This window comes from Rhinocladiella mackenziei, assembly GCF_000835555.1.
Source record: "Rhinocladiella mackenziei CBS 650.93 unplaced genomic scaffold supercont1.10, whole genome shotgun sequence".
Classification (NCBI taxonomy): domain Eukaryota; kingdom Fungi; phylum Ascomycota; class Eurotiomycetes; order Chaetothyriales; family Herpotrichiellaceae; genus Rhinocladiella; species Rhinocladiella mackenziei.
Genome location: NW_013550595.1, coordinates 271,898 through 297,397, shown reverse-complemented (window position 1 = coordinate 297,397; position 25,500 = coordinate 271,898). Strand labels below are relative to the sequence as shown.

Genomic DNA, 25,500 nt, shown 5'->3' with positions numbered 1-25,500 from the left:
TCGATGCTGGTCCAATCCCGATCTCTGTGAAGCACGATGATATCGAAGTTGACTTTGCTTGTTTCATGGCTCTTTGGAATCTTTTCTACTCTTTGGGAGGTACAAGGTGTGCCTCGTCAGAAGCTGGGTACCCTGTCCAGTCGGGAACCTCGACAAGATTTGGTGAGTGGATAATCCGCAAGCCATCATTCGACACAAGGCTTAACGGGAAAGGTGTGGCTGAGGAGCGTTTGCCGTCGACAAGTTCTTCTCCACAGCAGCGTCGGCTGGGATTTATCTGATTGCCAAACCAGGACCATATATCAATGCAGACTGCTGTTGGAGGCTTCCCGAAATATGGAGTGTCATGGCCGATCCCAATATCACGAAATTAGGTCCCATTGCATTGTTCCAGCTCGAGAATGAATATTGAACCTGACCTAGTCTGGACGACAATGACTATCCCCAGCTGCCGCAAAAACAATACATGGCATACGTTGAAAATCAATTCAAAGATACTGGACTGGTCGTCCCATTCGTCTTCAGTAACAACCATACTATGGACAGCTTTTCGCCCGGCACAGGGCTTGGTGGGGTTGGGCTGCGTTATGAATGTGAGTCAAGCATCATTCTCTGGACTTGACACTTACCTCTTAGAAGGTGCTCACACCGATGTTTAGCCCAACGTTCAATTTCCAAAGGATTGATTGGCAAATGATGCATGAACAATAAAGTCCACCTACACCATTCTTAGTATTGGAGTTTCAAGGGGGTTCAGGAACATCGTGGAATACATGATCAAAAACCTTGTTTGCTTCTTTGTTTGCGGAATAGCTCGCATTCTGCAGGGGCAGTGTTGGACAAGATATATGCCATGCACTCCCCAATGAAGAATCAGCCCGAGTTCTCTACAAGAATAACTACAGGTTCGGCTTAAGTATTCAGAATACACATATGGTCAGCCTTGCCAACCTTGGCTATATGAGAGGTGACAACTCCTGCGACGGAGCTACTATCACAGAAGATCGTCACGTATGAAGAGAAAAGCTTAGTGAAATGAAGCTACAAGCTAACTTTTGTGTCACCCTAGCATATCTCACAGCCGTGCCCGGGAACGAAACGAACGGTACATATACAGCAACAAGAGCAACTACGGTGACAGCTTCACAGCGAGGAGACCGCATGACTCTGTCTGGATGAGACTCAAAATTCTTCCTGACGGACTACGTTGTCGGTGGAATCAACATGATCTATTCGTCTGCAGAAGTCTTTACTTGGAACAAAGATGATAATGGGAAAATTGTTATGATCATGTACGGTGGCGCTGGAACTCCACAACTCCACCCCTCCGACCATGGCTTCCACCAATTCTATACCGAGGACACTCCACCTCCCCCACTCCTCTTGACCCTGAGACCTCCATCTACGCCAATATCAGCGTCTACTGGTCCTTCGGCTACGCCATCTAGCTAAACACAGCGTACCTAGGCTCCCAGATCGGAAGCCCCTCCAACAAAATATGGTCTCAAACGTTTAATTTTCCCAATCCCCTAACTTCAGGAGAGATTTCCGTCCTGACAATCCCAATCAACAACGTGAACCAAGACGAAGAAGCTCCCGGCACCGACGCGGTGGAATTCCCCGTGGACATTCTCAACTCTTTCCGGCCCAAAAGCGATATTTCGTGGAAAACCTAGGGCAGACTCGACGGCGAATAGCACATTAACAAAACGCGCTGACCCCCGTAACGAAAGCGCCTTCTACATCGAGCGCATGAGCTGTCATCTCCCATACCCATCCACCAACAACCTCAGCTTTGGTTGGTCCCCATCCACGACGGCATCACTGAGCCTGGAGTTGAACTTTCACCACGAACTTCGCACTCGATATTCCACTTGGCTACGACGCGCCTATGTCTTTCGGCAACAACTCTGTTTTGCGTCAGGGCCTTATTACAAAGCACAATTGTGAACCAATGGGTGGCGACTCGGCCAGTATATTAGCTAATTGGACCTACAGACGACATCTCCGATTCTTGAAGGGATGTTGAATTATCACGGCGAAAATTGGGCTGGGATAAGTAGATCCCAATGAGGCCGACGTGAAGCTCGGTGGATGAGAGCTTGTGAGTATGATGCCGGTGCTGAATGGACGTGGGTCGTGGAGAGCTCTGCTTGGAACGGAGGGAGATGGCATGTTAAAAAATGGTGTCAAAGCGGAGGAGAGTGCTGCTCTTGTACCCTCACCTAACGAATGCAGAGAACGCCAACAAAATATTAATTAAGATGATATACTCAGGTCCTTGATGCCGTTGTGATTGAGTCACACCATCAAAACTCTAGGTAGCTAAACTGATCCTGGAACTACGTGACGAGGCTGGGCTTCCCCCTCCCCCTTATGCGTACACCCACGTACTGGCCAGGTTGCGCTTGATACAACATCATCTAGTCGTGGACCTAATGCCAGCATCTTTAAGGAGCCGCAGAATGCATTCCATGTCGATATGACCCGCTCGGAACAAAGATACCTTGTATTGCCATCTATATCATTTGTCATTCTCATTCCTTTGATCAGGCTACCAGTATTTGCACAAATCGTCACCATACCATGCCAACACCAATCAAAATCAGCTTGGCCTATTTATCTAATTTCTAACCCCCTCAATAATGACCTTTAACACATTCTCTCCGCCCTTCCGTACCGTCTCAAAAGCTTCCTCTGCCTTCTCGAACGGGAAACGATGCGTGATTAGGATCTTTGGATCGATTTTTCCGCTTGCAACCAAATCCACGGCTGCAGGGTACACGCCGGCCGTATAGCGAATGGAACCACGAATCGTCAAGTCGCGAATACACGCAGTGGTAATAGGAAAAACTACATTTTCTCGACCCATACCAGCCTGCACGTACATGCCACCCTTTTTGCACAGGTGCACGCCGGTCTGGATACAGGGCTGGGCACCAGTAGCGTCGATAACCACATCGGGGCCCTCACCGAGCTGGAAGGTCTGTTTGATTTGCTCTGCGACGTGAGCGCTCCATTCGCTTTCGTTGTCGGCGCTGCATGCTTCGCCTTCAGCTTTAGGCATCAGCGGCGGTGCGAAGACGCCGTCTGCGCATTTCAGAACAGAATTAGCCAGCTCCATGCGACTGGCATTCAAGTCGATGCCGATGACCTTCTTGGCCGCGTAGGCTTTGGCGACGCACTGTACCAATAATCCAATGGGGCCGCAACCAAAGACCACGACCGTCTGGCCTGCCCGCACCCGGCCGACTTTGCAGATTTGCACGGCGACGGCGACTGGTTCGCACAGTGCACCGTCTTCAAGCGTCATGTTTTCGGCTAAAGGGTAGCAGTAATCTGCTGCAGTTTTGTAGAATTTCGAGAGTGTCCCATTGTGAGGCGGCGTGGCGGCGAAAACGGTGTCGGGGCACAAATTGTACGAGCCACTACGGCAGTAATTGCAGTGTCTGCAGGGAACGCCGGGCTCGATTGCGACTTTGTCGCCCACTCTCAGGTTCGTCACTGCTGAGCCGATTTCCACCACTGTGCCGGCACTTTCGTGGCCTAGTACGATGGGACTGTTGAGGATGAAGTCACCTATCCGTCCTCGTTGCCAGTAGTGAACGTCTGAGCCGCAGATACCTGTTTGACCGATGTGGATGATCACGTCGTAGGGGTCGCTGATGGTTGGTTTGGGGATGTTTTCGAGCGCAACCTCTTTAACGGCTCGTAAGACGAATGATGGGTTTTCCATTGGCCTAATTTCGCCCGTCTTCAACTTGCTTGCCGGATTGTATTAATAGAAGGTTGCTGTAATTTGATATCTCAGTACTCTATTACCAACGATGATCAACTCAAGAGAGTCCTACGCCTCGTATAACTACCCAAAAGGCTGGTAGATGTGGATCCGAGAACTTCACCGGATCTCTGGTACTCCGCAAACAGCCTCTGCAGCGTTCGGTAAATTTTGAGTTTGGAGATGTTCGGATCGACTCCTCCGCTAAGCTTGATTACACCAAAGGTTGGGCCGGGGATGGTGTTGGATTTCAATAAGTTGATCGGAGACGGAGGACCGTTTTCCGCACAACCAGCTGGACCACCATTGAACGACAGAGATAAGTGGACCTAGAGCTTGAAATGCATCATGACAAGGTCGAACACATCTCCCGGGGAATTCGGTGTTGTTGCTCTCAGATTCACGCTGATATTCTGGCGTGAGGAGAGCTCACCACATAAGATCACCACTGGCTTTCCACATTTGAGGCTGACAACCCGGAATTTTGACGATGGACGACACATACAAGCGACTCGCATCAGAAATATGCACCGCAGCCGTCAAAAAGTCACCCGGCAGACTATTGGTCGGCGTCGCAGGGCCCCCCGGATGTGGGAAATCGACTATCGCCGAGCAAGTGGTAGAAATTATCAACGAATCAACCTCGACTGACGCCCTTTGCCACGCACAAGCCGTATCCTTGGATGGATTTCACTATACTCGCAGCTTTCTGAATACACTTCCAAATCGGGAAGAAGCCTATGTTCGACGAGGAGCTCCTTGGACTTTCGACATTGATGCCATCCTTGCTTTCGTTACCAGCCTTGCGGTGTCTGCAACATTGCCAGCCACAAAACGACCACGGATACGAGCACCATCCTTCGACCACGCCTTGAAGGATCCGAAAGTGGATGACATCGAGATATCTCCGGGCACATCAATCGTACTGCTGGATGGAAATTACTTGCTCCTGGACGAGGAGAAATGGAAGGACATCAACCCTCACCTCGATGTGAAGATTTTCGTTGACGTTGATGCCAGCGTGGCACGTGAAAGAGTGGCAAAGCGACATGTGGCTGCCGGTATCGAGCCAACATTAGAAAAGGGCCAGGAGAGGTTCGATCTCAATGATGCGATCAATGGAGAACTGATCCGGGGGAATATAGTATCATGTGACTTGGTGGTCAAGAGTATACCGGCCACATAGGGCTTAGGTCCCCAAACCCGGCTCTCTGTCGTCCGTGCACAATACAACGGCTTTGGCTTCCAGTTTTATTGCCGGTGAAAGACCTCCGTATTCGCTCTAACGGGATTTGTGGATAATACGTTCACATGGTGGCACCTGTGGAGCCACGGAAAATCTTCTCTCACATCATTTGCAGCGGGAGTCACTGGCCGACAAAGTGTGCGCAGGGATTTTTTGCTCATTGCTGCAGATGTGCGGTTACATTTTTCTGTAGTCACGATTCTTCCACTTCCATAAATCGCAGAACGTGTCTCCGCGTACGACTTTCAAGTTTCTTTTCCTCAGTCCCCTTTCCCAAACAACTCTCTTGACAATAATGGTCCTTTCAAGGCCAAATGATCAAAACGTACTAAAGGCGTTCAGCCTGCGAGAAAAGGTCGCGGCTGTGACTGGTGGAGCAAGAGGTATCGGACTCGAAGTGTCACGAGGGCTAGCTGAAGCTGGTGCAAATGTGGCAATGATTTATCGAACTTCCAAGGACGCGTCCGTATTTGCTGCCGAGATCGCGGAAGCCAACGGTGTCAAATGCGTTGCCTATCGAGCCGAAGTCCAGGACGCAAAGGCCATTGGAAACACCTTGATTCAGATTGCAAAGGACTTCGGGAAACTTGACATCGTGGTTGCAAATGCTGGTATTGCCACTCACCATGCGGCTGAGGATGTTACCGTGGAACAGTGGCGTGAGATCATGAAGGTCAACTTAGATGGCGCCTTTTGGACAGCACAAGCCGCCGGCAGAATTTTCAAACAGCAAGGATTTGGGAATTTGATTTTTACAGCATCTGTGAGCGCCATTCTGGTGAATGTTCCTCAAAAACAGGCGGCGTACAACGCATCGAAGGCTGGTCTGGTCCAATTGGCCCGATGCCTTGCCGTCGAATGGGTTGATTTCTGCCGTGTAAATTGTGTGTCACCCGGGTTTATCGCCACAGATATGCTGTCAGTCCATCCTGAAGAATGGAGAAAGAAATGGTTTGGAATGATTCCAGCCCAGCGTCTTTGTGATCCTTATGAGTTGAAGGGAGTACGTCAATCCTCACGATGTCAGCAAACGAAGATGACTAACAATTTCAAGGCATATGTTTTCCTTGCAAGTGACGCCTCATCATATATGACAGGCGCCAACATGGTCATTGACGGAGCTTATACACTGCCGTAGAGGTCCAATGGTTGTCACATCGTGAATTGGTTCACAAAGTCGAACGGGACAGACTCGAAAAAGGCAAGATCGTGACCGTTCGAAAGTTGTGGGTCGGTCATTGGCCACATGAATGAATTGAGCGCATTGAGCTGGGTCAAGGGACTTTCGCTGGTGGGCGAGTCCCACTGCGACATGTCCTGAGCGAGGTACGCTCCGCACAGCTTCATGATCACATTATAGCAGCGTGACGCTGCCGAGTTCAGACGAGTCATGTCTGAAATCGTCTCGAGGGCGCCAAAGACCTGGTTTCGCCATCCCGGGGCAAGGGCGGAGTGTGGTTCGTTTCGGAGACAGATAACGGGGATCAGAGTCGCTTGGAACAGAAAATATAACGAGTACCAACACGCAAGGACATTTTGGGTCCCATGTTGCCAATAATTGGTGATGAGCTGAATGGATTCCGCAGCGGCCTCCAAACATCGTTGAATCGCGCTATCTTCCCAAACGGAATTCGGAAGGGTAGACCGTCGTTTCGTCATAAACTTTCGCATGAGATATGGGCGATACATTAAGATACGGAAGTTTCTCCAGCGCCATTGCAATACCGAATGGCAAAGGCGGAACTTCGGTGCCAAATTGGCTCCCTCTCGAAAGTAAGATGGAAGTTCTTGCAACCACTTGACAAGATGAGAATCGTCTGCTTGTAGCATTTCTTCCGCGGAGGGAAAATGAGCGGAGATTAATTTCGCATAGATTCCCTCCGTTGCTAGATGAAATCGAGACTGACACCTTACGTGTGTATACAAGGTGGTTTCCTGAACCTCAGAAGGAAATCTTTTAGTGTTGATGGTGATGTCACCGTCCGCAACGTTGAGGGGCAGCTGTATTTCAATTCCTTCTTGCGGCAAGTCCAAAGGTCGAGAAAAGGTAATAGTCGCTCCAACATCGAAGATGTAGAGACACCAGTAGACACGTCGTCTGATCTCCAACCTCATCGGTGTCGAGTGCCATGCCGGAAACTCTTTATGGAGGCCAATCCCCATGGCCATTCGTTTGGCCAGACCCAGGTAATTATACCCCGAATTCGGTTTATTTCTCTTCTGAACATAGTTTGATATCAAGGTCAGAGCTTGCACCAGGACAATATTTCCCGTCTCCAACATGTCAATTGACATGCGGGCTTTGGCAGCTTCAAATAAGGCCACATCAACTTCGGGAGCGGTCACCGCGGCTGCAAATGAGCCCAAGGCCGCAATGATGTGTAGCAGAACTTGCCAAGCGTTTCCTTTGGGTCTCGGAACGACTTCCATGAATTGGGCCCTGAAGGTGGCTTCATGTACGATGGGGTAGGAGATATGATAAGTCTGAAAGTAGGCGTCCACGAAAGGTTCGAGCTGTGACAAGGAGAATATAACATTTGGGATGGGTGGTGTTTCCTGTATATGGTCCTCGTGGTGGCCGTTTTCCATGTCAACCCCCGAATCAGTCGTGCTATCAGCAAGTCTGAGGAGGGCCGCTCCCGATGCGACGCCCATGTATCCTCGGCTTGAGCGTTCTGGGAGGCTCGCCATCCCATCGATAAAATGGGCCTGGCTGACCTTTTGCACACGTTCATCCCAGTCGAATTCACCACTCGCGGGTGATGTCTCAAGGGTAAATGTCGGACTATTTGTCCGTGCGGTGTGGCCATTGACGGTGGTTGATTGTCCTCGGAGGATGCCGTTCTCGACCACGTGGCCTTCCGCCGAGTGTCTCGACGTTTGATCGCGTCTGTCCTCGAATGTAACTAAGGCAGATGTATTCGTTTGCTGTGGCCTTGTTTGGGTCATCGATAAATCATTGTCGCGAGGAGCATGGGTACCATAGGGGGATCCATCCACTTCTGCACCGAGAGTTGCTGAAGGGGAACGATTACCCTCGTACTGGCGAAGGAGGGCTTTGGCTCTAGCGAGCTCTCTTTCGACATTGGTCAGGTGTTTTCTAGTCAAAGGAGTTCTCGAGACTCTCTCATAGATACACGTTCGACCAAAACGGGCACAATTGTTGCAAGGATTTACCCGATCACATCTTGCTTTCCTGCGGCGGCATTCAGTGCAGGAAGACAAGGTCTTTTCAACAGGGGTACCGCTGTGGTCATCCATGAGCGATTGCAGCCATCACTAGGCAGAGGAGAAAGCGAGTAAAGAACGGAAATTACTCGGAATTGCAGTGTTTGTGGAGGAATTGTAATCGCGAGGAACTACCGAAAACGAAAATGTTTGTGTAGCGCTAAAGCTGCGCCGTAACATATGCAGAGGCTACGGGGAAGCAATACTACGATGCCACTGTTGGCCGAATTATCCCCTCCTCGGATTTCTCAACGCTAAGTCAATTGAAAGCCTTGGAACTCTAGCTACGAGTAATTCTGCTCTGAAAGATTTGTTTACCCAAAAATATTGAGATTCGAAGGTTTTTCAGGCGAGAAAATCGAAGGTTAAAAATTACTTCGCTTTGAGAGGGGAACACTCTACCGTACTTCAGTGGGGCCATTTCTTGGCATAGTTTTGCAGGAAGGTTTGAAAATACGACGAGGAGTTCCTACAGCACTAAGAACCCTATATCGCGCGTCAAATTGGCAAAATATTTAATATTCAGTGCGTGGTGCACGGAATACTCAAAGGGGGTATACGAATAATAAACTTCTGCTAGCTTATATCAGTCATCTCAACAGTTTCTCCTCATTACCATGAGAAGCATCAAACTTCAGCTCAATCGCCGTCCTCTAATGTCTCCCGAATCTGGTCACCTCTGCATGCACCACATCGCAAAGCCCACCTGATCCACACGCTATCACTCCGACCTTCCACCCGGCCTGTTCTTCCCGCAGTAGCGATTTTCTCGCATTCAGTTTCCGGACAGCCACGATCGGCTTGTCTGTGACACCGTTCAGCAAGATGTCCAGCTCCTACACGACTATTTCTGCACTCTCCTTCACGCTCCATGTGAGTTTGGCGTTGGGATATGTGTTCAGCTATGCTAAAAGGCCTGTGATGCCGATGCCGCCGCCTATCAGTAACACTCGGCTGCATTTGAGAACTGTGTCCGTCGAGTTATTCGGCTAAGGGCTATCCATAGGGGTGAGCATACTAGCGTGGTTTTGCAGCAATCGAGTCATGCCGGTATTCTTGATGATCAGGGTAACGCCCGCACTGTCGGCAGGCTCATCGCTAGAGGGCGTTCGAGTTTCTGTGGCTTTCCTGCTTATCTTTCGGAGTGGTGAATAGAGTCACTTGGCATGGACAGGCTGTACTTGTGCGATCGGAAGAGGGTGGCAGAATTGATCGAGAAGGGGTAGCTTTCCCCAGGACGGAGAGCCGGGTTAGCGTGGGGAAATAGGCGTAAACATGAAATCCGGATTCATCGGTCCGTCTCAGCCCCTGAATATCGACATGAATGTGGTTAGGCCCAACTTCAGTCACCGCTACCCTTCGCACTCCGTTCTTAACAATGTGGAGGGCGTGAACGATGCGTTCGAAAATCCTGACGGCGAAGGCGGCGTAGAAGCCGTCCTCGTAACTTCCTGGTAAGCCGAAGCCATAGTACGAGAGGTACCCGTTCCTATAATCACAAACAATGCCATGATAATGTGGGAGACGAGGAATATCTCATAAGCCGGGGGCTTTGTCCGACGGTCGGTACGTTTTCTAGAAGCGGACGGACCTGATACGTACCATCAGTTGAAGGATATGGTTTGATCTTGTCCAAGATTTGGTCATGAAAGGAAGCATGTTGAGCACGGCAAGGAAAATTGGAGTGCCGAAGCCGACAAGCACGAGGACGAGTCTTGATTCTATCAATGGCTATGCTTTCGGTAGAAAGGATAAGACAACTTACAGGAATACGATTTGGTATGTTTCCGCCTTTATAAGAATGGCCATGAACTTGCGTTGCATCTCGTAGTAGCCGGATTGGCCAGTGCGGTGTAGTTCAGAGTATCTCCACTTGCATATGTTCTGTTTCGAGCAGTGATCACCGGTCAAGGAAGTTGTGTCGCCAGCTCGACATTCGGCCGACGTAGGTGAAGCACCATGACCAGGCCAGAATAGGCGAGTGGTGTAGATAAGAAGGCAGCACGACAAACGTAACAGCATGATGATGATGGTGGCGATGGGAGAGGACCCTTGAGGGTTGGCAGTCCACCGCTCAATCAGCTTCTTTCGTCCTCTAATATCCAGAGACCCATGGAGCTGTGACGGGAGTGCCAGCGGGAGTTATTTAAAAGGTAAAGACTCTTCTTCCCGCATTCAGGAATCCGTTGTCGGTTCGACAAGTTTACAAGGTCGCCCTTGTGAGTTCCTGTTGCATTCGATCTCGTCTACATTTGGATAGAATCGTCTATGGCCAGAACCTCAAAACCCAGACCCTTCTCGACCGAACACCTCTTGCCGTTGGAAATGTGCTCAAGCCAGGCCAGAGAAGAGAGATTCATTTCTCTTTGCGAATGGTGTCGAGCAGACAAAGAGGGTAGTATTCTCCACTTGCAAAGCATAAGAGGGCCAGTGCGTATGAAATGTGAATCTGTTACTGGCCATATCGTTCGCCTCTTCATCGGCAAGTATAGCCACCATCTACTACAATGTCGGCACCCGTGGTGTATGTGCTGGCATCTGAGGCGAGGTACAAGTAGACTCCCTTCAATTCCCTTGGGTCGGCATCGCGCTTCATCGGTGTTAGTTCGAACCAAGCTTCTTTCATCTCAAATGGACAATCTCCAGAAATTGCCGTGTCGATATATCCGGGGCTGACACAGTTAACCCGCGCGAACCCAGCCCATTCCACTGCCAGCGATTTGGCGAGATGTATCACTCCTGCCTTGCACGCATTGTAGCAGGCCTGTGGCCACTGTCAGTTGGTCGCCTTGGAGCTGCCATTTCGTTCCACCCACCTGTTGTTGAGGCACATTGGCGGCATGGCCGCTCATTGATGCCGTGAAAATCAGATTTCCCGACCCTTGCTCTCGGAAGACCTCGCCAGCAACGCGAGCGCAATAGTAAGCGCCATTGTAATCCACATTCACCACTCGATGCCAATCTTCAAGCTTGTCGTCCAACCCTCCGGCCTTTGACGGGATACCCGCGTTGGCGATCATGACATCTAATCGGCCGAAATCTTCTATCACTGCATGAACAGTGCTCGACACCTAAGTCGCGATTAAATTAGGTTCGTTAAAGCGGCTAAACCGTCTTCTCACCTGATCATACTCTGAGACATCACACTGATAGGCCTTACACTTGACACCCAAATCTTTCTCGATGGTGGCTGCGAGTTTCAGAGCATTGGGTGACTTATAGTACCACAAAGCAATATCTGAGCCAGCCTCGGCCAGACCTCTGGCCACTTCATAGCCAATGCCACCTGATCCCCCCGTGATGATGGTGACTTTCCCATGCATATCAAACATTTTGAAAATACTGTCTTGAAGCGGTGGATTCGGCCATCGCTTGCGGACGGGAGTATCGACGGAACCCATTGTGGCCAGATATGAGATATTGCAGCCGAAGAAACTCTTTTTGGATGGAACGATGATGAAAAAAGTACTCACAACGCACCCCAGACTGAAGGACAATGAACAGAAGTTACGATTTATAAGGATATGCACGGCAACCCCAAAATACAGAGACCATAAAACTACACCCCAGACCTTTCGGACGCTCCACTTGCACAAGTACTTAGCAGTATATTCACGGCGGACTTCTTCTTTCCTTTTCTTTCCCTTTTTTTTGAACCACCAACTGCCGTGAAAATAGGATGTATCACATTGAAACATACAAGATGATAGTTGAGGCCACTGCTCCGACTATCTAACTCCGCCTACAATGCACAGCGGACACTTGTTCTCCGGGCAAGACCTAGGGATGCAAACTTCACGGGGCGGCCTCTCCGGGGTCGATATTTCTCCTATTGGCGGATGATGGAACTTATTCGTCTTTTTTGCCATGGCCGGAGTACAGACGTCCGGACTGAGGACGACCCCCTTCGAACTCAATTTCATGCCCGTCTCCCACAGGTTTTTCTCCACATTAACTCTCGCTCCACGGCTCATTGTGGAGATGTGGCAACGTCCACGGCCACGAGCCGACGTTTTGACTTTGCCAAAGCCATATATCTTTGCTGATCTTGCCTCTCCCTACGATGAACGATCCCCAACGACGATATAACCAAGCTCCTCAATTCTCTTCCTCTTATATTCAAAATGGTCAATGATCAAGATATCGTAGGAGAAGCCCTGGCCAAGGTGCTCCCCCATTATGAAAAGGCATGGTTCAAAATTCCTCACCTCCTTAAGCTGAACCTCATTTTGTTGGTCCCACTGCTTTCGTCGGCGGTGGCAGGTTACGATGGTATGCACATTCCCGTCAAAGTCTTGGGTGGCAAAGTGGTCTAATATCTGTTCGTTGAGGCTCCATGATGAATGGCCTTCAAGCAACAAGCTCGTGGAAATCATATTTCAATCACCCATCAGGCTCGGTTCTAGGTGTGATCAACGCCGCGCAATCAATCGGCTCAGTAGTCATTCTCCCCATCGTCGGCACCCTTTCAGACAAGCTCGGTCGCAGATGGACACTATTTACCGGCATTATTACTATCATCGTCGCCTCCATCATCCAAGCCGCCTCTGTGAATTATGCCATGTTCGTCGTTTCGCGTATCATCGTTGGATGCGGCGGCATGCTCGTGACCCAGCCTTCTCCCATGCTGATTTCCGAACTCTGCTTCCCCACGCACAGAGGCAAATACACATCTCTGTTCTGGACCTGCTACTACTTCGGCGCCATCCTCGCTGCATGGAGCACGTACGGGACACAAAAACACATCGGCAACAGCGACTGGGCATGGCGTGCTCCTTCCATCCTGCAAGCAGCTTACCCTCTCATCCAACTCTGTTTCTTCTGGTTCGTGCCAGAATCGCCCCGTTGGTTCATTGCAAATGGAAAACCCGCTGAGGCTAGACGAATCCTCGCCCGTTACCACACCGGCGGAGATTCGAACCATGAACTCATCGAGTTTGAAATGGCCGAGATCTCCCAGGCAATTGAGGCTGAGCGAGAAGCTGCATCGACCAAATGGTCCTCTCTGGTCTCTACATCAGGAAACCGACGCCGAACATTCATCGTTGTCTGTGTTGGCGCTTTCGCTCAATGGAACGGTGTCGCTGTTGTGTCGTACTATCTAACTTTGGTTCTTGACACTGTTGGCATCAAGGATCCCGATACTCAAGTCCTGATCAACGGGTCAGCCACATCCATTTTACCCCCTAATCTCAACGTTTTCCTGACACTAGATATCTCTTAGTCTTCTTCAAATCTTCAACTTTTGGGCTGCTGCCAGCGCCGCCTTCCTAGTCGATCGACTCGGCCGGCGCACCTTATTCAACTGGTCTGGCATCGGCATGCTGATCTCCTTCGTCATCTGGACCGCTTGTTCTGCCGTCTTCGATGAGCAAGGCAATAAAGGCGCTGGAATCTCTGTCGTGGCTTTCATTTTTATATACGTGGGCACCCCTCTCTCTCCTAATCATCAGGAATATATTTTTTTTTTTTTTTTTTACGGGACAACTACTGATAGTTTGGTTTCCAGTTCTTCCACTACGACATCTGCTACACGCCCTTACTCTTCGGCTACAGCACCGAAATCCTCCCCTATTCGCTGCGCGCCAAGGGTCTTACGGCGGAAATGCTCTCTATCTACGGCTCCCTCGTGATTCTGGCCTTTGTCAACCCCATCGCACTAGACAATATCGGCTGGCACTACTACATTGTGTTCTGCGTTATTCTTGTCTTCATCGTGGTGATTACGTGGTTCTTCTTCCCCGAGACAAAGGGACATAGTTTGGAAGAGATCGCGGAGATCTTCGATGGAGAGAGGCCTAGGCCGATGGTTGATAGTCTTGTGGCGGAAAAACAGGAGAATAGTGGGGGGGCAATTGATGTCGAGCATGTGACGAAGGTTTGAGGAAGCATCTGCTTGACTATCTGTGTATATGATGTTCGGCCGGGAAAGTGAAAGATGAAAGAACGGTAAGAGTGATTCGACTCAGATCTCGACTTTGTATATAGCCTTTGGTGGTGAATAAATTAAATTTATGCGATCTCTGTGACGGAATCACCAGCACTGTTTCTTGCATTCTCTCTCATTGACTGTTACACGTTGTGTCTGTACATGTTAGAACCCCCCCCCCCCCCCCCCCCCACCCTTTACAGTTGACGGAAATTTAGGGGCCCTGATGAAATCCGAATGCTTTCCGACTCGAAGGCCTAGTTCTTGCTCGGATACTCTTGTCCGTGGTGGGTCGGACATGGGGATGGAGTGTAAAACGGGACCGGGCAGGTTTTCGTATCAACTGATTCTGTTCAACATCCGAGCATCTCACACCACGCCTCCTCAATCGATGTCATCATCCCCTGCAGCTCAGTGGGATCTCGCAATTGCTCGAGATTCTGGCCCAACGGTATTTGCTGCTGCTCCTCCCATGTCAACAATTGATTCTCCCATGCGGTCTGATTGACCGGCACCCCACTCCTCAGGGCATCAATGTACGCCTCGGTGAACAGACGCCAACGAGGTACGTAATACCCCCCGACCAATCCAGCCCATTGACGTGAGGCATAATCTGAGATCTCGCCCGCCGGGCCCCAGAGCGTGATCTGGTTGACGGCATTATAAGCCAAGTATTTTGATGTGATGCCATTGGAGGCCGACCACGCACGAGCAGCTGTGACCCAGGAATTAAGGGAAGATTCAGGCACTTCGCTCGGCGTGTACCCCAAGAGTGTGTCGAGCGTGGAGAGGAGGGAGAGGATTTGGGTTTGTGTCTGTGAAGCCGCAGCCAGGGCTCCGTTCAAGGCGGACGTGTCAGAGGTGTTCAAGGTCGTGAGATTCGTTTGAGCGACGAAAGTGGTGTATAGGGGGTTAAATGCGTTGGCGAGGACCTGCCGGGCTATGTCGATGAGGTCGAATTGGTAGGCTCTATTGGACCAAAGTGTAGGAAGAGAATCGGCAGCCGAGAGGAACGTCTGCCAGACTTCAACGAGAGAGGCCGGGTCGTAGGTGATTGTGGTTGGATGATGACCAGTGCGATTGAGAAGGCCGGTTGAATTTGGAGCGAGTTCAAAGATAGATTTCGTGACAGCCTGGGCAGCCGTCAGGTTCGTGTTGTTATAGACTGTATGTAGAAGGATTCCCCAAGCCTGATAGATCGACTCTGGCAGGCGGCTTTCCGTGGCATTCGAATAACGTCTTCTTGCCCAATTATGGAAGTACGTTGGCAAATCGATGGGCGAACTGGACCAAGCTTGCGAAAGTAGTCTTTGGGGCCTCGTTAGGAGGCGATGTATACTCGGATAGGAGGTTGGAACTTACAGGTCGTACATAATTTCATTTCCTTCCTGACCTTCCATGGTCGATCCAAACCCCACGAGAGAGGAAGAGTTGGCTATCGCCTCGATTGGATTGATAGTAACATTCATCACCTGGCCATAGAGGCCTTGGTTGCCCCCGTAATCATGCAATTGACACCACACCCACGGCTTTCCATAGTACGAATTCAGGTTCTGCCATTGTGGCTGCGTCTCCGAAAACAGATCCAGAATTAACATGTCATGGTCCTCCGTTACTCCACTCAGGAAAGCTTCCACTCTTTCGTTGGTCCAGAAGTCAGAATTGCTAAAGAAGAGCCAGCCTTGGAGCATCCAGATCGCGTTGGGATCGGCTCGCTTTAGACTCTGCCAGACCGTATTCGAGAGTTGCTGGAGGTCATCTGGGTTTCCAGAGATGGGATCGTTCTCGTTGAACTGATCTAGGGTGTAAATGTGGGAGATATTGCCATAATGCTGTTGCTGTTTCGCAATGAAACTCTTTTGCAGCCGGGCGAAGAGAAAATCCGAAGGATCCAGGAATGTATCGTTCGTATACTGAGGACTAAACCCGTTCCATTGAGAAATGTTGACGAGAGTTGCATTTGGAAATACCTCTGGAAAGGCTCTAGGGACAAATCCCGTGAAAGCTGGAAGTACTGGAGTCATTCCAAGTTCGACCATGCGTTGAAGAATTTGCTTCTGCAGCTCAAATTGGCTATCAATCCATGACATTGGAAGGGGACCGCCCCAGGAGCTTTGGATGTTGCCGAATCGATTCCAAGCTTGGAATGCAGGACCACTAAAGAATTCAATGACCTCTGACCGAGAGAGTCCCATCTCTTCAAAGACCTCGAGTAAGATCTTTTCCGCGCCGACCCAGGCGAGAGGTAGATTGACTCCTCTCAAGGCAAGCCAGTCTAGTTCCAGCTCCCAGTCTTCCCACGACCAGAATGCCGTGGTATAGGAGAACGTCACTGCGAAGATCGGATCAACTAATTCGCCAAAGTCGTCGATGCTTCTTACCTGTATTGAAATGGTACCTCCAAGGGACAATGCTCGACCGATTCCAGGGTTCGCAGGTGGGCAGCGTTTGGACTTGATCCAATTGACTCCCGATGAACCAGTACATATCAGTATTTGCCACGTCGGTTAAGTAGTGGTGCAAGCTTCGTGTTTGTTCAGCTAGATGAGAAGTAGAGGACCTATGTGGCTACTGACCCTGATGCAAGGGCGCTGAGAGAATTGCCCTGGATTGAGACCTTTCCATGGTCGCAATTGACCATGTATTGGTCGTTTGTCACGCCCGGAGTATGGTCTTCCGCATCGAGTACGAATGAAATGTCATCAACATGAGCAGGAAGACGACGTTTGACTAGGTCTGTCAAGCCCTGTATGGAGTGGCACTGAACAGAGGCGATCACGGCCCACAGGTAGCATAGTAGCGTAGTTAAATGCATCACTTATGGTGCGAATTCAACTTTCGAGTTGACTCCGAGAGAAGGGATTCCCGTTGGTTTCTCATGACTTTATGCTGGATTCGTAACCGAAAGCCCTTTGAATGCATGATGTAACCTTGCGCTGTTGAGTTAAAGCTCGATTCATCTAGCAATTTACCCGTGGAGGATCCCATGCACGATGCAACGCGAATGTCGGATGAACACTGCTGGATCTGACTAAAACCACGCTGGAACCCCAACTAGTGATCTACCGCGAGATAGCAACCAACCGGGGTTTCCTATTCGGAGATGTGCGAGCTTGTTCTGAAGCCGACAAGCCGTTAACCTTGCAGGATCATATAGTCTTCCTAGAGGCACTCGCATTCTAGAAGTTGTCAGCAGTGGTGGCATAACAAGTGAGATACCTAGGAGTAGGTAAACAGTTCCCTATAATTGCTTCCGAAAACCCGACGTGTCAGTTCCGACTTGCCCTTGAAAGGGATGCCTTTGCGACATACTACCTGAAGGAAAATGGAGTGCTTGATAAGAAGGGGAGAATCAGATCCATGATTTGAAACCGAAAATAGTCGTTGATTAGGGTCCCTTTATAATGACCTATTTCATTCTCAGTACAGGTCTCATAGAGAACGACGAGCGAATGAGCCCCAAATTCCATGGACATTTGGACTTCAAAGAGGCCATCCGTGTAGAAGTAACGCTCATGCAGACTCCATCCGGTTACCAAGGAAATGGAGAAGTTGCAATGACCCTTCATCTCAACGTTGTACTTGGGGCTGACGCTCTGACGGTGTTGACGATAAGAAAAGGCGACATCAAACCTCCATGTTTGTTGGAGAAAGGCGAAACCCTGAAAGCAACCATCATGCACGCCCGCTGGCCTTTTCACCTCTCGTTGACCTAGTCCGGGATGAAAGATCGACTTGAAAACGCACGAAAACTCGCAATGGAAATATGTTGAGCCTAACAAGTACGTGCCTGAAGTGATACAGCTACGAAAGGACTTGAGGTCTCTCCACATAGTTCAACTGTCCCATCTATCCTATTCATTCACTCCAGAAAATGTTCGTACGGGGCCAAAATGAGCGGGCCAGAGTCTGTTTTGAATATTTGTCAAACAATAAGGGGGGCGGATAGAACTCGTGTATAGATTGTAGCTATGGAAAAGGGGAAGCCCATCTACATAGGCCAGGGAATAGGGGCTCTTGGCACTATGCACCAGCTGTTTGACAGGCACCGTTTGGGGCATTCGTCAACCTATAACTAACTGATAGATGGGGTGCCACAACCAACGAAAGTTTTCAGTCAGACATGTTCAACCGAAGGAAGGTTTGATCAATGACCTCCCAAACGGTATGAGCAAGTGGACATTGACAATCGCTGGGTTCAAAGTCAAAATAGGCACTATAACGCCAGGAAAGTCTAAGTTCGAATCGAGCGACAACGAGGTAAAGAGCCCGCAAATGACCAAGGTATGTGAGCGCCTCAATTTTGATGTTTGGTACCTCGATTGTGTGGCTTTACTAGGGTTTTCCAGGTACCCTTCCATCCTACGGACAACAAGGGCCAATTGGGTGCGCAGACAGTTCTAGACCCACTCTCTATTGTCCGAAACTCTCTGCCAAGAGTCTCTCAAACACCTTAAGTTTTTAATTGGAATCACGTTGTTGCGGCCTGGCGTGGAGCGTGTCGACGCCAAGACTTGTACATGTTGGCTTGGCACTATTGCAGCATATTAGCATTTCAGCCTGATCCTTCAACATGCTTCCCTCACATTCATTTGGACCATCCTGGATTTGGCAGAGATCTAGCAATACCAGAGCCTCCTGCCAGACACGGTGGCTGCGGGCGCCGAGTGCTCCATTTCGATCCGCGACGCCTCCCGAACTTCGACCTCGAACCCAGTCCATCTGCGATATGACGCTTCTTGTGCTCCCTCCCCCCTGGGCTGTAGTTGAACAGCACCAGAAGTGGTGAAATATCCCTTTACGATTCACAATATCGTGCTCATATCTGTCTCCTACGTGCTCGACCGGTGACACAATCATCTGTCACATGATGCGCCTCCTGGAACTTGACAGTGGAGATACACCACATTTTTCCAGGGATTTCACCGACGACATCCCTCCCTACGCGATTCTAGCACATACCTGGGAAGCAGATGAAGATGAGGTCACGTTCAACGATATCAATAGTGGATCTGGCAAGGAAAAGGCCGGTTATACGAAGATTCAATTCTGTGGCCAACAAGCTAGGAGGGATGGCCTCCGTTATTTCTGGGTGGACACATGCTGCATCGATAAAGCAAATTATCCAGAGCTCTCCGAATCGATTTTCTCTATGTTTCGCTGGTACCGTGACGCAGCAAAGTGCTATGTGTATCTATCAGATGTTTCGGCTGGTAAAAGCGACAAAAACGGCCAGACTCAACGATCGTGGGAATCAGCCTTTCGAAACAGCAGGTGGTTCACACGGGGCTGGACACTTCAAGAACTCCTTGCTCCGGAATCAGCTGAGTTCTTTTCACAAGAAGGAGAGCTTCTTGGCAACAAGAGGATACTGAAGCAGCAGATTCACGAGATAACGGGCATTCCTATCGCAGCTCTCAGCGGAGCACCTTTGTCTGAATTCGGCGTCGATGAGCGACTGCGATGGGCAGAAAATCGCAAAACCCAAAGGAAAGAGGATAATGCTTACTGTCTTCTGGGGATACTTAACGTCTTTATATCTCCCATATATGGCGAAGGGGGAAAACTCCTTCGTCCGGTTGAGAGCAGAAATCGATAGGTCTTCAATCAGTAAGTACTCCATTCACCGCCAGTATTGTCCTGCTAGCCAGATCTTTGCCCTCATCTTGATCTCTTTACTATACTAACAAAGGCTGGAGAGTTGCTGAACCTGCCCGCTAAACTTGACATGGCCACAATGAAGAGCCTCGGCGATCTGCAAGCCACTGATCCAAAGCTTGACATGGAAAGAATTGAACATTTGAAGGATGCACTGTTAAAGGAGAGCTACGATTGGATTCTTAATGACCCTATACTCCAAGGATGGCGAGACGGCAACACAAGTCAACTTCCCTGGATTAAAGGAGACCCGGGAAAAAGGAAAAACCATGCTGATGATTGCCCTTGTCCGCGGATTGGTGAAGGGTTCACCTCAAAATCCTCGTACCGTTGCATGTTTCTTTTGTCAAAATACTGATCCAAGGCGCAACACAGCCGCTTCCATTTTACGTGGTCTGATCTGGATGCTTGCTATGGGAAGCGCTCAGCTGGCCAGCATATTCCACGCCATGTACCAGTCCAAATCAAATCAGCTCAATGGTCCAAACGCCATATACGCTCTGTTCTCGACGCTGTCAGCAATGCTAGCGGATTGTTCTAGAGCATTCATTCTTATTGACGCATTGAACGAATGCAGTTCGGGAACGGAACGGGAGCAACTCCTTGATCTCATCGTGGCACATGCGAAATCCTCAAAGACTAAATGGCTCCTATCTAGTCGCCACGACGCCAACATTAAGCAGATCTTAATGCACGAAGGTCAGATGCTGAGTTTGGAATTGAATGAACGGCACATCTCCAAAGCAGTCCGAGCTTTTATTGAACAAAAAACTAGCGAGCTTGCCAAGAGAAATTCATACAGCTTAGAGCTCACGGAGAAGGTCAAGAAAGAGTTGATCGCGAAGCCAGACTCGACTGTCCTTTGGGCAGCCTTGGCTTGTAAGAGGCTTCTTAAGGTCCCTCCGCGGAGAGCACTCTCTACGCTGCAGAGTATACCCCCCGACCTACGAGACCTCTGTGCACAGATGCTGGACCAAGTATTTCAAATTAATGATGAAGAGGACCGACACCATTGTTTGAGGATCCTTCGTTCGGTGTCGCTGACATTTCGACCTTTATCGATGGAAGAGCTGATCACCACAACAGGACTTCCGCTAGAGCTTCTGGACAGTGGCCTTTCGAATCTAATTGAGTTTTGCGGTTCCTTTATTACCGTTCGTAAAGGCATTATTTACTTTGTTCATCAATCTGCGAGAGACTACCTGCTTAGTGACGGCGCTGAGGGGCTCTTTCCTACTGGTTTTCAAGAAGAGCATGGCATAATCGTGGATCGTTCATTGGATGCTATGTCAAAGACTCTGAGAAAGGATCTGTGCATTCTCAGGTACGCTGGCGCATCCCGACGTTCAGCTTCAATCGACAATCGCCTGAGAGCGATTGGCTATGTCCGCTCCTTTTGGGTCGCTCATCTCATGCAATATCTCGGCGATATTTCCATCGATGGCCCAAAATATCAAGATTATTTTTTAGATCAAGGCCGAGTTCACAAATTTCTACTGAAACATCTCCATTGGTTCGAGGCCCTCGGCCTTATCGGCGAGATCGATAAAGGAATTATGGGACTGTACAGCTTGGAAAAGAAACTGGCTGAGTTGCCGTTCGAGAATGTTCTCCACCATAAAAGGTTCGTACACGACGCTATGCGAGCCTTTCGTCAATGCCGAGCAGCTGTTGAAAAGGCACCACTTCAGGTGTATTACTCTGCTTTAATATTCTCTCCAGAAAAAAGCCTTGTTCGACAAACTTTTAAGCAGGAATTAGGCCAATGGGTTTCTTCATTCCCGAGACTATCAGATAACTGGGGTCCCTGCCTACAGACGCTCGAGAGCCATGGCGGTGAGATCATTTCGGTGGCGTTCTCTCCCGACGGACAGCTGCTGGCCTCGAGCTCTGATGACGGTAGCGTATGGCTCTGGGATGCATGGACAGGGAAGTGCCTCCAAAAGCTCGAGGGCCACAGAGGCTCTGTAAATTCAGTGACATTCCTAACGGGCAGCACCTGGCCTCGGGCTCTCATGACGGGGGTGTGTCTCCTGACGCTGGATGGCCATAGAGACTGGGTTAGTTCAGTGACGTTCTCTCCCGACGGGCAGCAACTGGCCTCGGGCTCTCACGGCCCGCACCGTGCGGCTCTGGGATGCCATGACGGGGGTGTGCCTCCAGACGCTCGAGGGCCATGGAGGCCCAGTCTCTTTTAGTTCTGACGGCTCGAATCTTGTCACAGAGTCTGGGACTTTAAGTGTGAGGCAAACTTTGCAATCCGGTCATACATGATGGATTGGATGTGGTGTAGGAGGTGCAAAGGCATGGATTACTTGGGGTGGCAACAATTTACTGTGGCTCCCGCCTGGATATCGGCCTGTGCAATCTGCAGTCAAGGAAAATTGCGTTGGGATTGTCTGCGGATCAGGTGCAGTTTATATTCTCAACCTCCGAGCGGATGCATTGCTCTACGAGCAGATACGACTCGACAGAAGAGAAGATGTCAATACACAAAACGGCAATTATGGCAACACTCTCTACGCGGCATCACACGAGAAGGATTTTTCCGATTCGGGGCTTGGGTCACTGGAAGCGCGCCGGCAACTACCAAGCACAACTGATTTTTCTGATTCGGGGATTGGCTCACTCAATCCACGCAACGATTCTGGGGGACGACCCGACACCTTCGATCCCCAAGAGTCGCCTGAGATTACCGACAAGGGGGACAACTAGGTTGGGAGCACGAAAATGGCACAGTCACACACCGGTGATCATGAAGAGCTTCTCGAGATTCAGTCTCTGATCTCAGACACGCAGGACATTGGGTCACATCTAGCCGGTTCGAACATTCCGGAATTACTAGCTGCTGAAAAGCATTTAACAAAATTGCTGCAGTCCAATAAAGAGATGTTAGTGATTCTCACCGATATTTCGGAGAATATGGGATCCGCCCGACTACAGCGAAACCTGAGTAGGCTACTCAAGAAATTCTATGTCGACCTGTTCGAAGAAGCCGTGTCGAATCTGGAAAAGTCCACAGCCAATCTACTTCGTAGTCGCAACGCCAGACACAGAATATCCAAAAGCATCGCCGGAAGATTGGAACATGGAAAGGATGATAGCTCAAGCGACGATGACCCAAATTCAAAGCGACCGGTTTACAGAAAATCACTAGCCGAGGTTGAAATATGGATAGGGAACCAAAGGGCTTTTTCTGAACCCTTTCTCTCCTCTGAACGCGATGGTACGAAGCACAAGAGTCTAAACGCCCGGGACAATGATTCTGCTGATATCTCGGAGAGCTATGAAAGTGATATTCAAGACAGAAAGCCCCTGCATGAATTACCTCATATCTCTCGCATGGAGAACTTTGTGTTCAAAAGGGCTGCCTTCCAGAAGCTCTTGACCAACCTACAATTATTTGTCATCCCCTCACGATACTCCCCCTTGAAATGAATTTTGATGACGATTCCCAAGGAAAGAGTGAATTTCTCATGTTACGTTCACCAGAGTTGGCTCGACAGAGGCAAATGCTATATGCAGCAAGTGTCGGCATACCCCTGGGACTGGTGGCCTTTTGACGGACCAAAATCCCAGCTGGACCATGGTATGGTAAGGGTTTCATGGATATGTGTAGGTCTCAACTTATCAACGAATCTGCAAACCCACTGACATACCTACACCAGCACTGTGGGAAGGAATTATCGGAAGACACATCCCCGAAGGCAGCCTTTCAATTACAACGCTTGCTCCATCTCCGGCCGTTTCCCTCGGAGACTAATCACCTGTGCTTGAATCGTAGACGCTCACAGCATCCACCGAAGCAAACATTGGTACACTTCTTGAGCAGTCTCTATACTTCCTTCAGCTGGCCACTTTCCCCTGCGATATCTTCAACACTCCCAGCTCCAAATGTTCAACCGACTTCTAGCTCCAGTTCATCTCCTCCTACGGGACCTGTCGCTCTCCCCGCAACCGCTGCGAACCCGAGTTCATCTTCGACCGTCGCTGATCAGCAAAGCACTCACGTTATTCCTATCGCTCCCGATGATCGCTTGCTCGTCCTGCTTGGCGTTCAGGGTACGAGAACAACGCTGGACATCGAGCAGTTGGACGTCAAGAAAAAGGCCGATGGCCAACCTCCAGATGACGGCGTTTTCTTTAACGATTTGGTCAATGCTTATAAAAACATGCGCGGACGATTGCGGCTTTGGTTTTTAGTGTGGCAATTTCGCTAGTGCCACTTCAAAAAGGTAAGAGATGAGGATCCTAAGAAAGGTTTGCTGAAGAAGTTTTTTTTTTTTAAAAAAAAAAAAAAAAATTCACTAACAGCAGACAACGAAAATAGTTGAATAAGATCCGAAGGAACCGGGTCATCGTAGGCGAAACTGCCATCCCACATGATCCGGATTATGAATACGACAACTCGCCCACTCCGCCGGCGGAGATGCCTCCAATCCCGGAGCACGAATTCCGGAGTTCATTATTCCCCTGCTCCGAACCTTGCTGGTGGTCACCCTTCCACGACTGCATCGAACCATCAACCGAGAACCATGCCCTGAAATTGATTCCGAAGAAAAAGAGTCTGTGAAGTCTGGATTGTCCCGGACGAGATCAAGCGTATGGATTGGAGACAGTGTACGAAATATCCGCATTTCACCTCTGCCTCTACCATGCCCTTATGGTGATGGGCACGTTTGCATTCTGGGCATGGTGGCCCGGACGATATTTCTGGAGCTGGGGTTCCTCTGACGATCATCATGGCTTTGCTGTCGCTATTTTGGACTTCAACGGGAGTCGTGAAAGTCTTCAAGACCACGGGGAAACGATTCTAATTTTCCGATTTAGCGATGTCAAAAGAGTGCAAAACAATCCCCAGAGTTTCTGCAATAGGAACCATTGCAGCTCAAGGAATTTGGCTCGAGCCAATGGTATATATATAGCGATTAAATTGTTCGGGGGTCTGGCTTCGCTTCTTTGGTAGAGCTCACCTACAGGCTCATGAACCTGGTAGCGCCACACCTATGCGCTTTGCGGATTGGTGGGCTTCGGCATTCAGTCTTCCTCAAACAGAATATTGTAAAGAATGAACCACGCTAGAATGCAGAGCCCTAAAAGCCGAACTTGTCGTATAACTCAATAGGTGCTCCTCGTACAGCACCAGATTGTCTTCAAGATCAACCTCCACGACATCAGTCATTCCAATCTCGGGTATACAGTAATGTACTTATGTAGCATGACCAGTACGCATTATTAGGATGTGATAAGTGGCAACGACAAAGCTTGCAAAGACCCTCGGTGGCGTTGCACGCTTCGTACACGCTTCGAAACTATATATCTGACGGTCCCATAGAACCCATTTGAAAGAAATCACGAAGATGACACAGACCGGTCACGTGATTGACAAATCTCAGGCTGCGTTCCTCAAGCGCGAACGCGTCGCGGCTTGGAAACGCGTTAAGAGTTGCTTCAGGAATGCCCTTGATCATTGAAGACACGAACACCTTTGACGGTCCCCCTGAAACACCCGGAAGGCGAATACCCCTCAAGATCAAACTCCTTGAAAAAGACCGGTTCTCGCAGTTTAGGGGACTCCATTATACATCTCTTTATCCTCGATCTTCCTGTGACGATACAACCTTCTTCAATTCATTGACCATCTTTAGATTCCAACGTCCA

At 49.6% G+C, this 25,500-nt stretch overlaps 11 protein-coding genes across 11 annotated transcripts; 7 read left to right on the top strand and 4 right to left on the bottom strand.

Annotated features, from left to right (window-relative positions):
• Positions 1-1,224: 1,224 nt before the first annotated feature.
• Positions 1,225-1,452, top strand: Z518_10794 (uncharacterized protein; the record flags this gene model as incomplete). The annotated part of the gene is made up of 1 exon (XM_013411625.1): positions 1,225-1,452. The coding sequence occupies one exon, from the start codon at positions 1,225-1,227 to the stop codon at positions 1,450-1,452; it is 228 nt and encodes a 75-aa protein (XP_013267079.1).
• A 1,171-nt stretch (positions 1,453-2,623) lies between these two features.
• Positions 2,624-3,736, bottom strand: Z518_10793 (uncharacterized protein; the record flags this gene model as incomplete). The annotated part of the gene is made up of 1 exon (XM_013411624.1): positions 2,624-3,736. One exon carries the CDS (start codon positions 3,734-3,736, stop codon positions 2,624-2,626), a length of 1,113 nt encoding a protein of 370 aa, XP_013267078.1.
• A 532-nt stretch (positions 3,737-4,268) lies between these two features.
• Z518_10792 (uncharacterized protein) lies at positions 4,269-4,964 on the top strand (the record flags this gene model as incomplete). Its single annotated transcript, XM_013411623.1, has 1 exon — positions 4,269-4,964. The coding sequence occupies one exon, from the start codon at positions 4,269-4,271 to the stop codon at positions 4,962-4,964; it is 696 nt and encodes a 231-aa protein (XP_013267077.1).
• A 355-nt stretch (positions 4,965-5,319) lies between these two features.
• On the top strand, positions 5,320-6,162 carry Z518_10791 (uncharacterized protein; the record flags this gene model as incomplete). The annotated part of the gene is made up of 2 exons (XM_013411622.1): positions 5,320-6,027; positions 6,079-6,162. 2 exons carry the CDS (start codon positions 5,320-5,322, stop codon positions 6,160-6,162), a joined length of 792 nt encoding a protein of 263 aa, XP_013267076.1.
• Positions 6,163-6,176: 14 nt separating this feature from the next.
• Positions 6,177-8,285, bottom strand: Z518_10790 (uncharacterized protein; the record flags this gene model as incomplete). Its single annotated transcript, XM_013411621.1, has 1 exon — positions 6,177-8,285. One exon carries the CDS (start codon positions 8,283-8,285, stop codon positions 6,177-6,179), a length of 2,109 nt encoding a protein of 702 aa, XP_013267075.1.
• A 2,443-nt stretch (positions 8,286-10,728) lies between these two features.
• On the bottom strand, positions 10,729-11,653 carry Z518_10789 (uncharacterized protein; the record flags this gene model as incomplete). The annotated part of the gene is made up of 3 exons (XM_013411620.1): positions 10,729-11,016; positions 11,069-11,323; positions 11,375-11,653. The coding sequence occupies 3 exons, from the start codon at positions 11,651-11,653 to the stop codon at positions 10,729-10,731; spliced, it is 822 nt and encodes a 273-aa protein (XP_013267074.1).
• Positions 11,654-12,376: 723 nt separating this feature from the next.
• Z518_10788 (uncharacterized protein) lies at positions 12,377-14,136 on the top strand (the record flags this gene model as incomplete). The annotated part of the gene is made up of 4 exons (XM_013411619.1): positions 12,377-12,524; positions 12,584-13,415; positions 13,477-13,675; positions 13,762-14,136. The coding sequence occupies 4 exons, from the start codon at positions 12,377-12,379 to the stop codon at positions 14,134-14,136; spliced, it is 1,554 nt and encodes a 517-aa protein (XP_013267073.1).
• A 398-nt stretch (positions 14,137-14,534) lies between these two features.
• Positions 14,535-16,996, bottom strand: Z518_10787 (uncharacterized protein; the record flags this gene model as incomplete). The annotated part of the gene is made up of 4 exons (XM_013411618.1): positions 14,535-15,489; positions 15,544-16,513; positions 16,563-16,705; positions 16,758-16,996. The coding sequence occupies 4 exons, from the start codon at positions 16,994-16,996 to the stop codon at positions 14,535-14,537; spliced, it is 2,307 nt and encodes a 768-aa protein (XP_013267072.1).
• Positions 16,997-19,051: 2,055 nt separating this feature from the next.
• Z518_10786 (uncharacterized protein) lies at positions 19,052-19,780 on the top strand (the record flags this gene model as incomplete). The annotated part of the gene is made up of 1 exon (XM_013411617.1): positions 19,052-19,780. The coding sequence occupies one exon, from the start codon at positions 19,052-19,054 to the stop codon at positions 19,778-19,780; it is 729 nt and encodes a 242-aa protein (XP_013267071.1).
• Positions 19,781-20,024: 244 nt separating this feature from the next.
• Z518_10785 (uncharacterized protein) lies at positions 20,025-22,037 on the top strand (the record flags this gene model as incomplete). Its single annotated transcript, XM_013411616.1, has 1 exon — positions 20,025-22,037. One exon carries the CDS (start codon positions 20,025-20,027, stop codon positions 22,035-22,037), a length of 2,013 nt encoding a protein of 670 aa, XP_013267070.1.
• Positions 22,038-22,569: 532 nt separating this feature from the next.
• On the top strand, positions 22,570-24,412 carry Z518_10784 (uncharacterized protein; the record flags this gene model as incomplete). The annotated part of the gene is made up of 4 exons (XM_013411615.1): positions 22,570-23,244; positions 23,299-23,433; positions 23,508-24,041; positions 24,170-24,412. 4 exons carry the CDS (start codon positions 22,570-22,572, stop codon positions 24,410-24,412), a joined length of 1,587 nt encoding a protein of 528 aa, XP_013267069.1.
• Between the last annotated feature and the right edge of the window lie 1,088 nt (positions 24,413-25,500).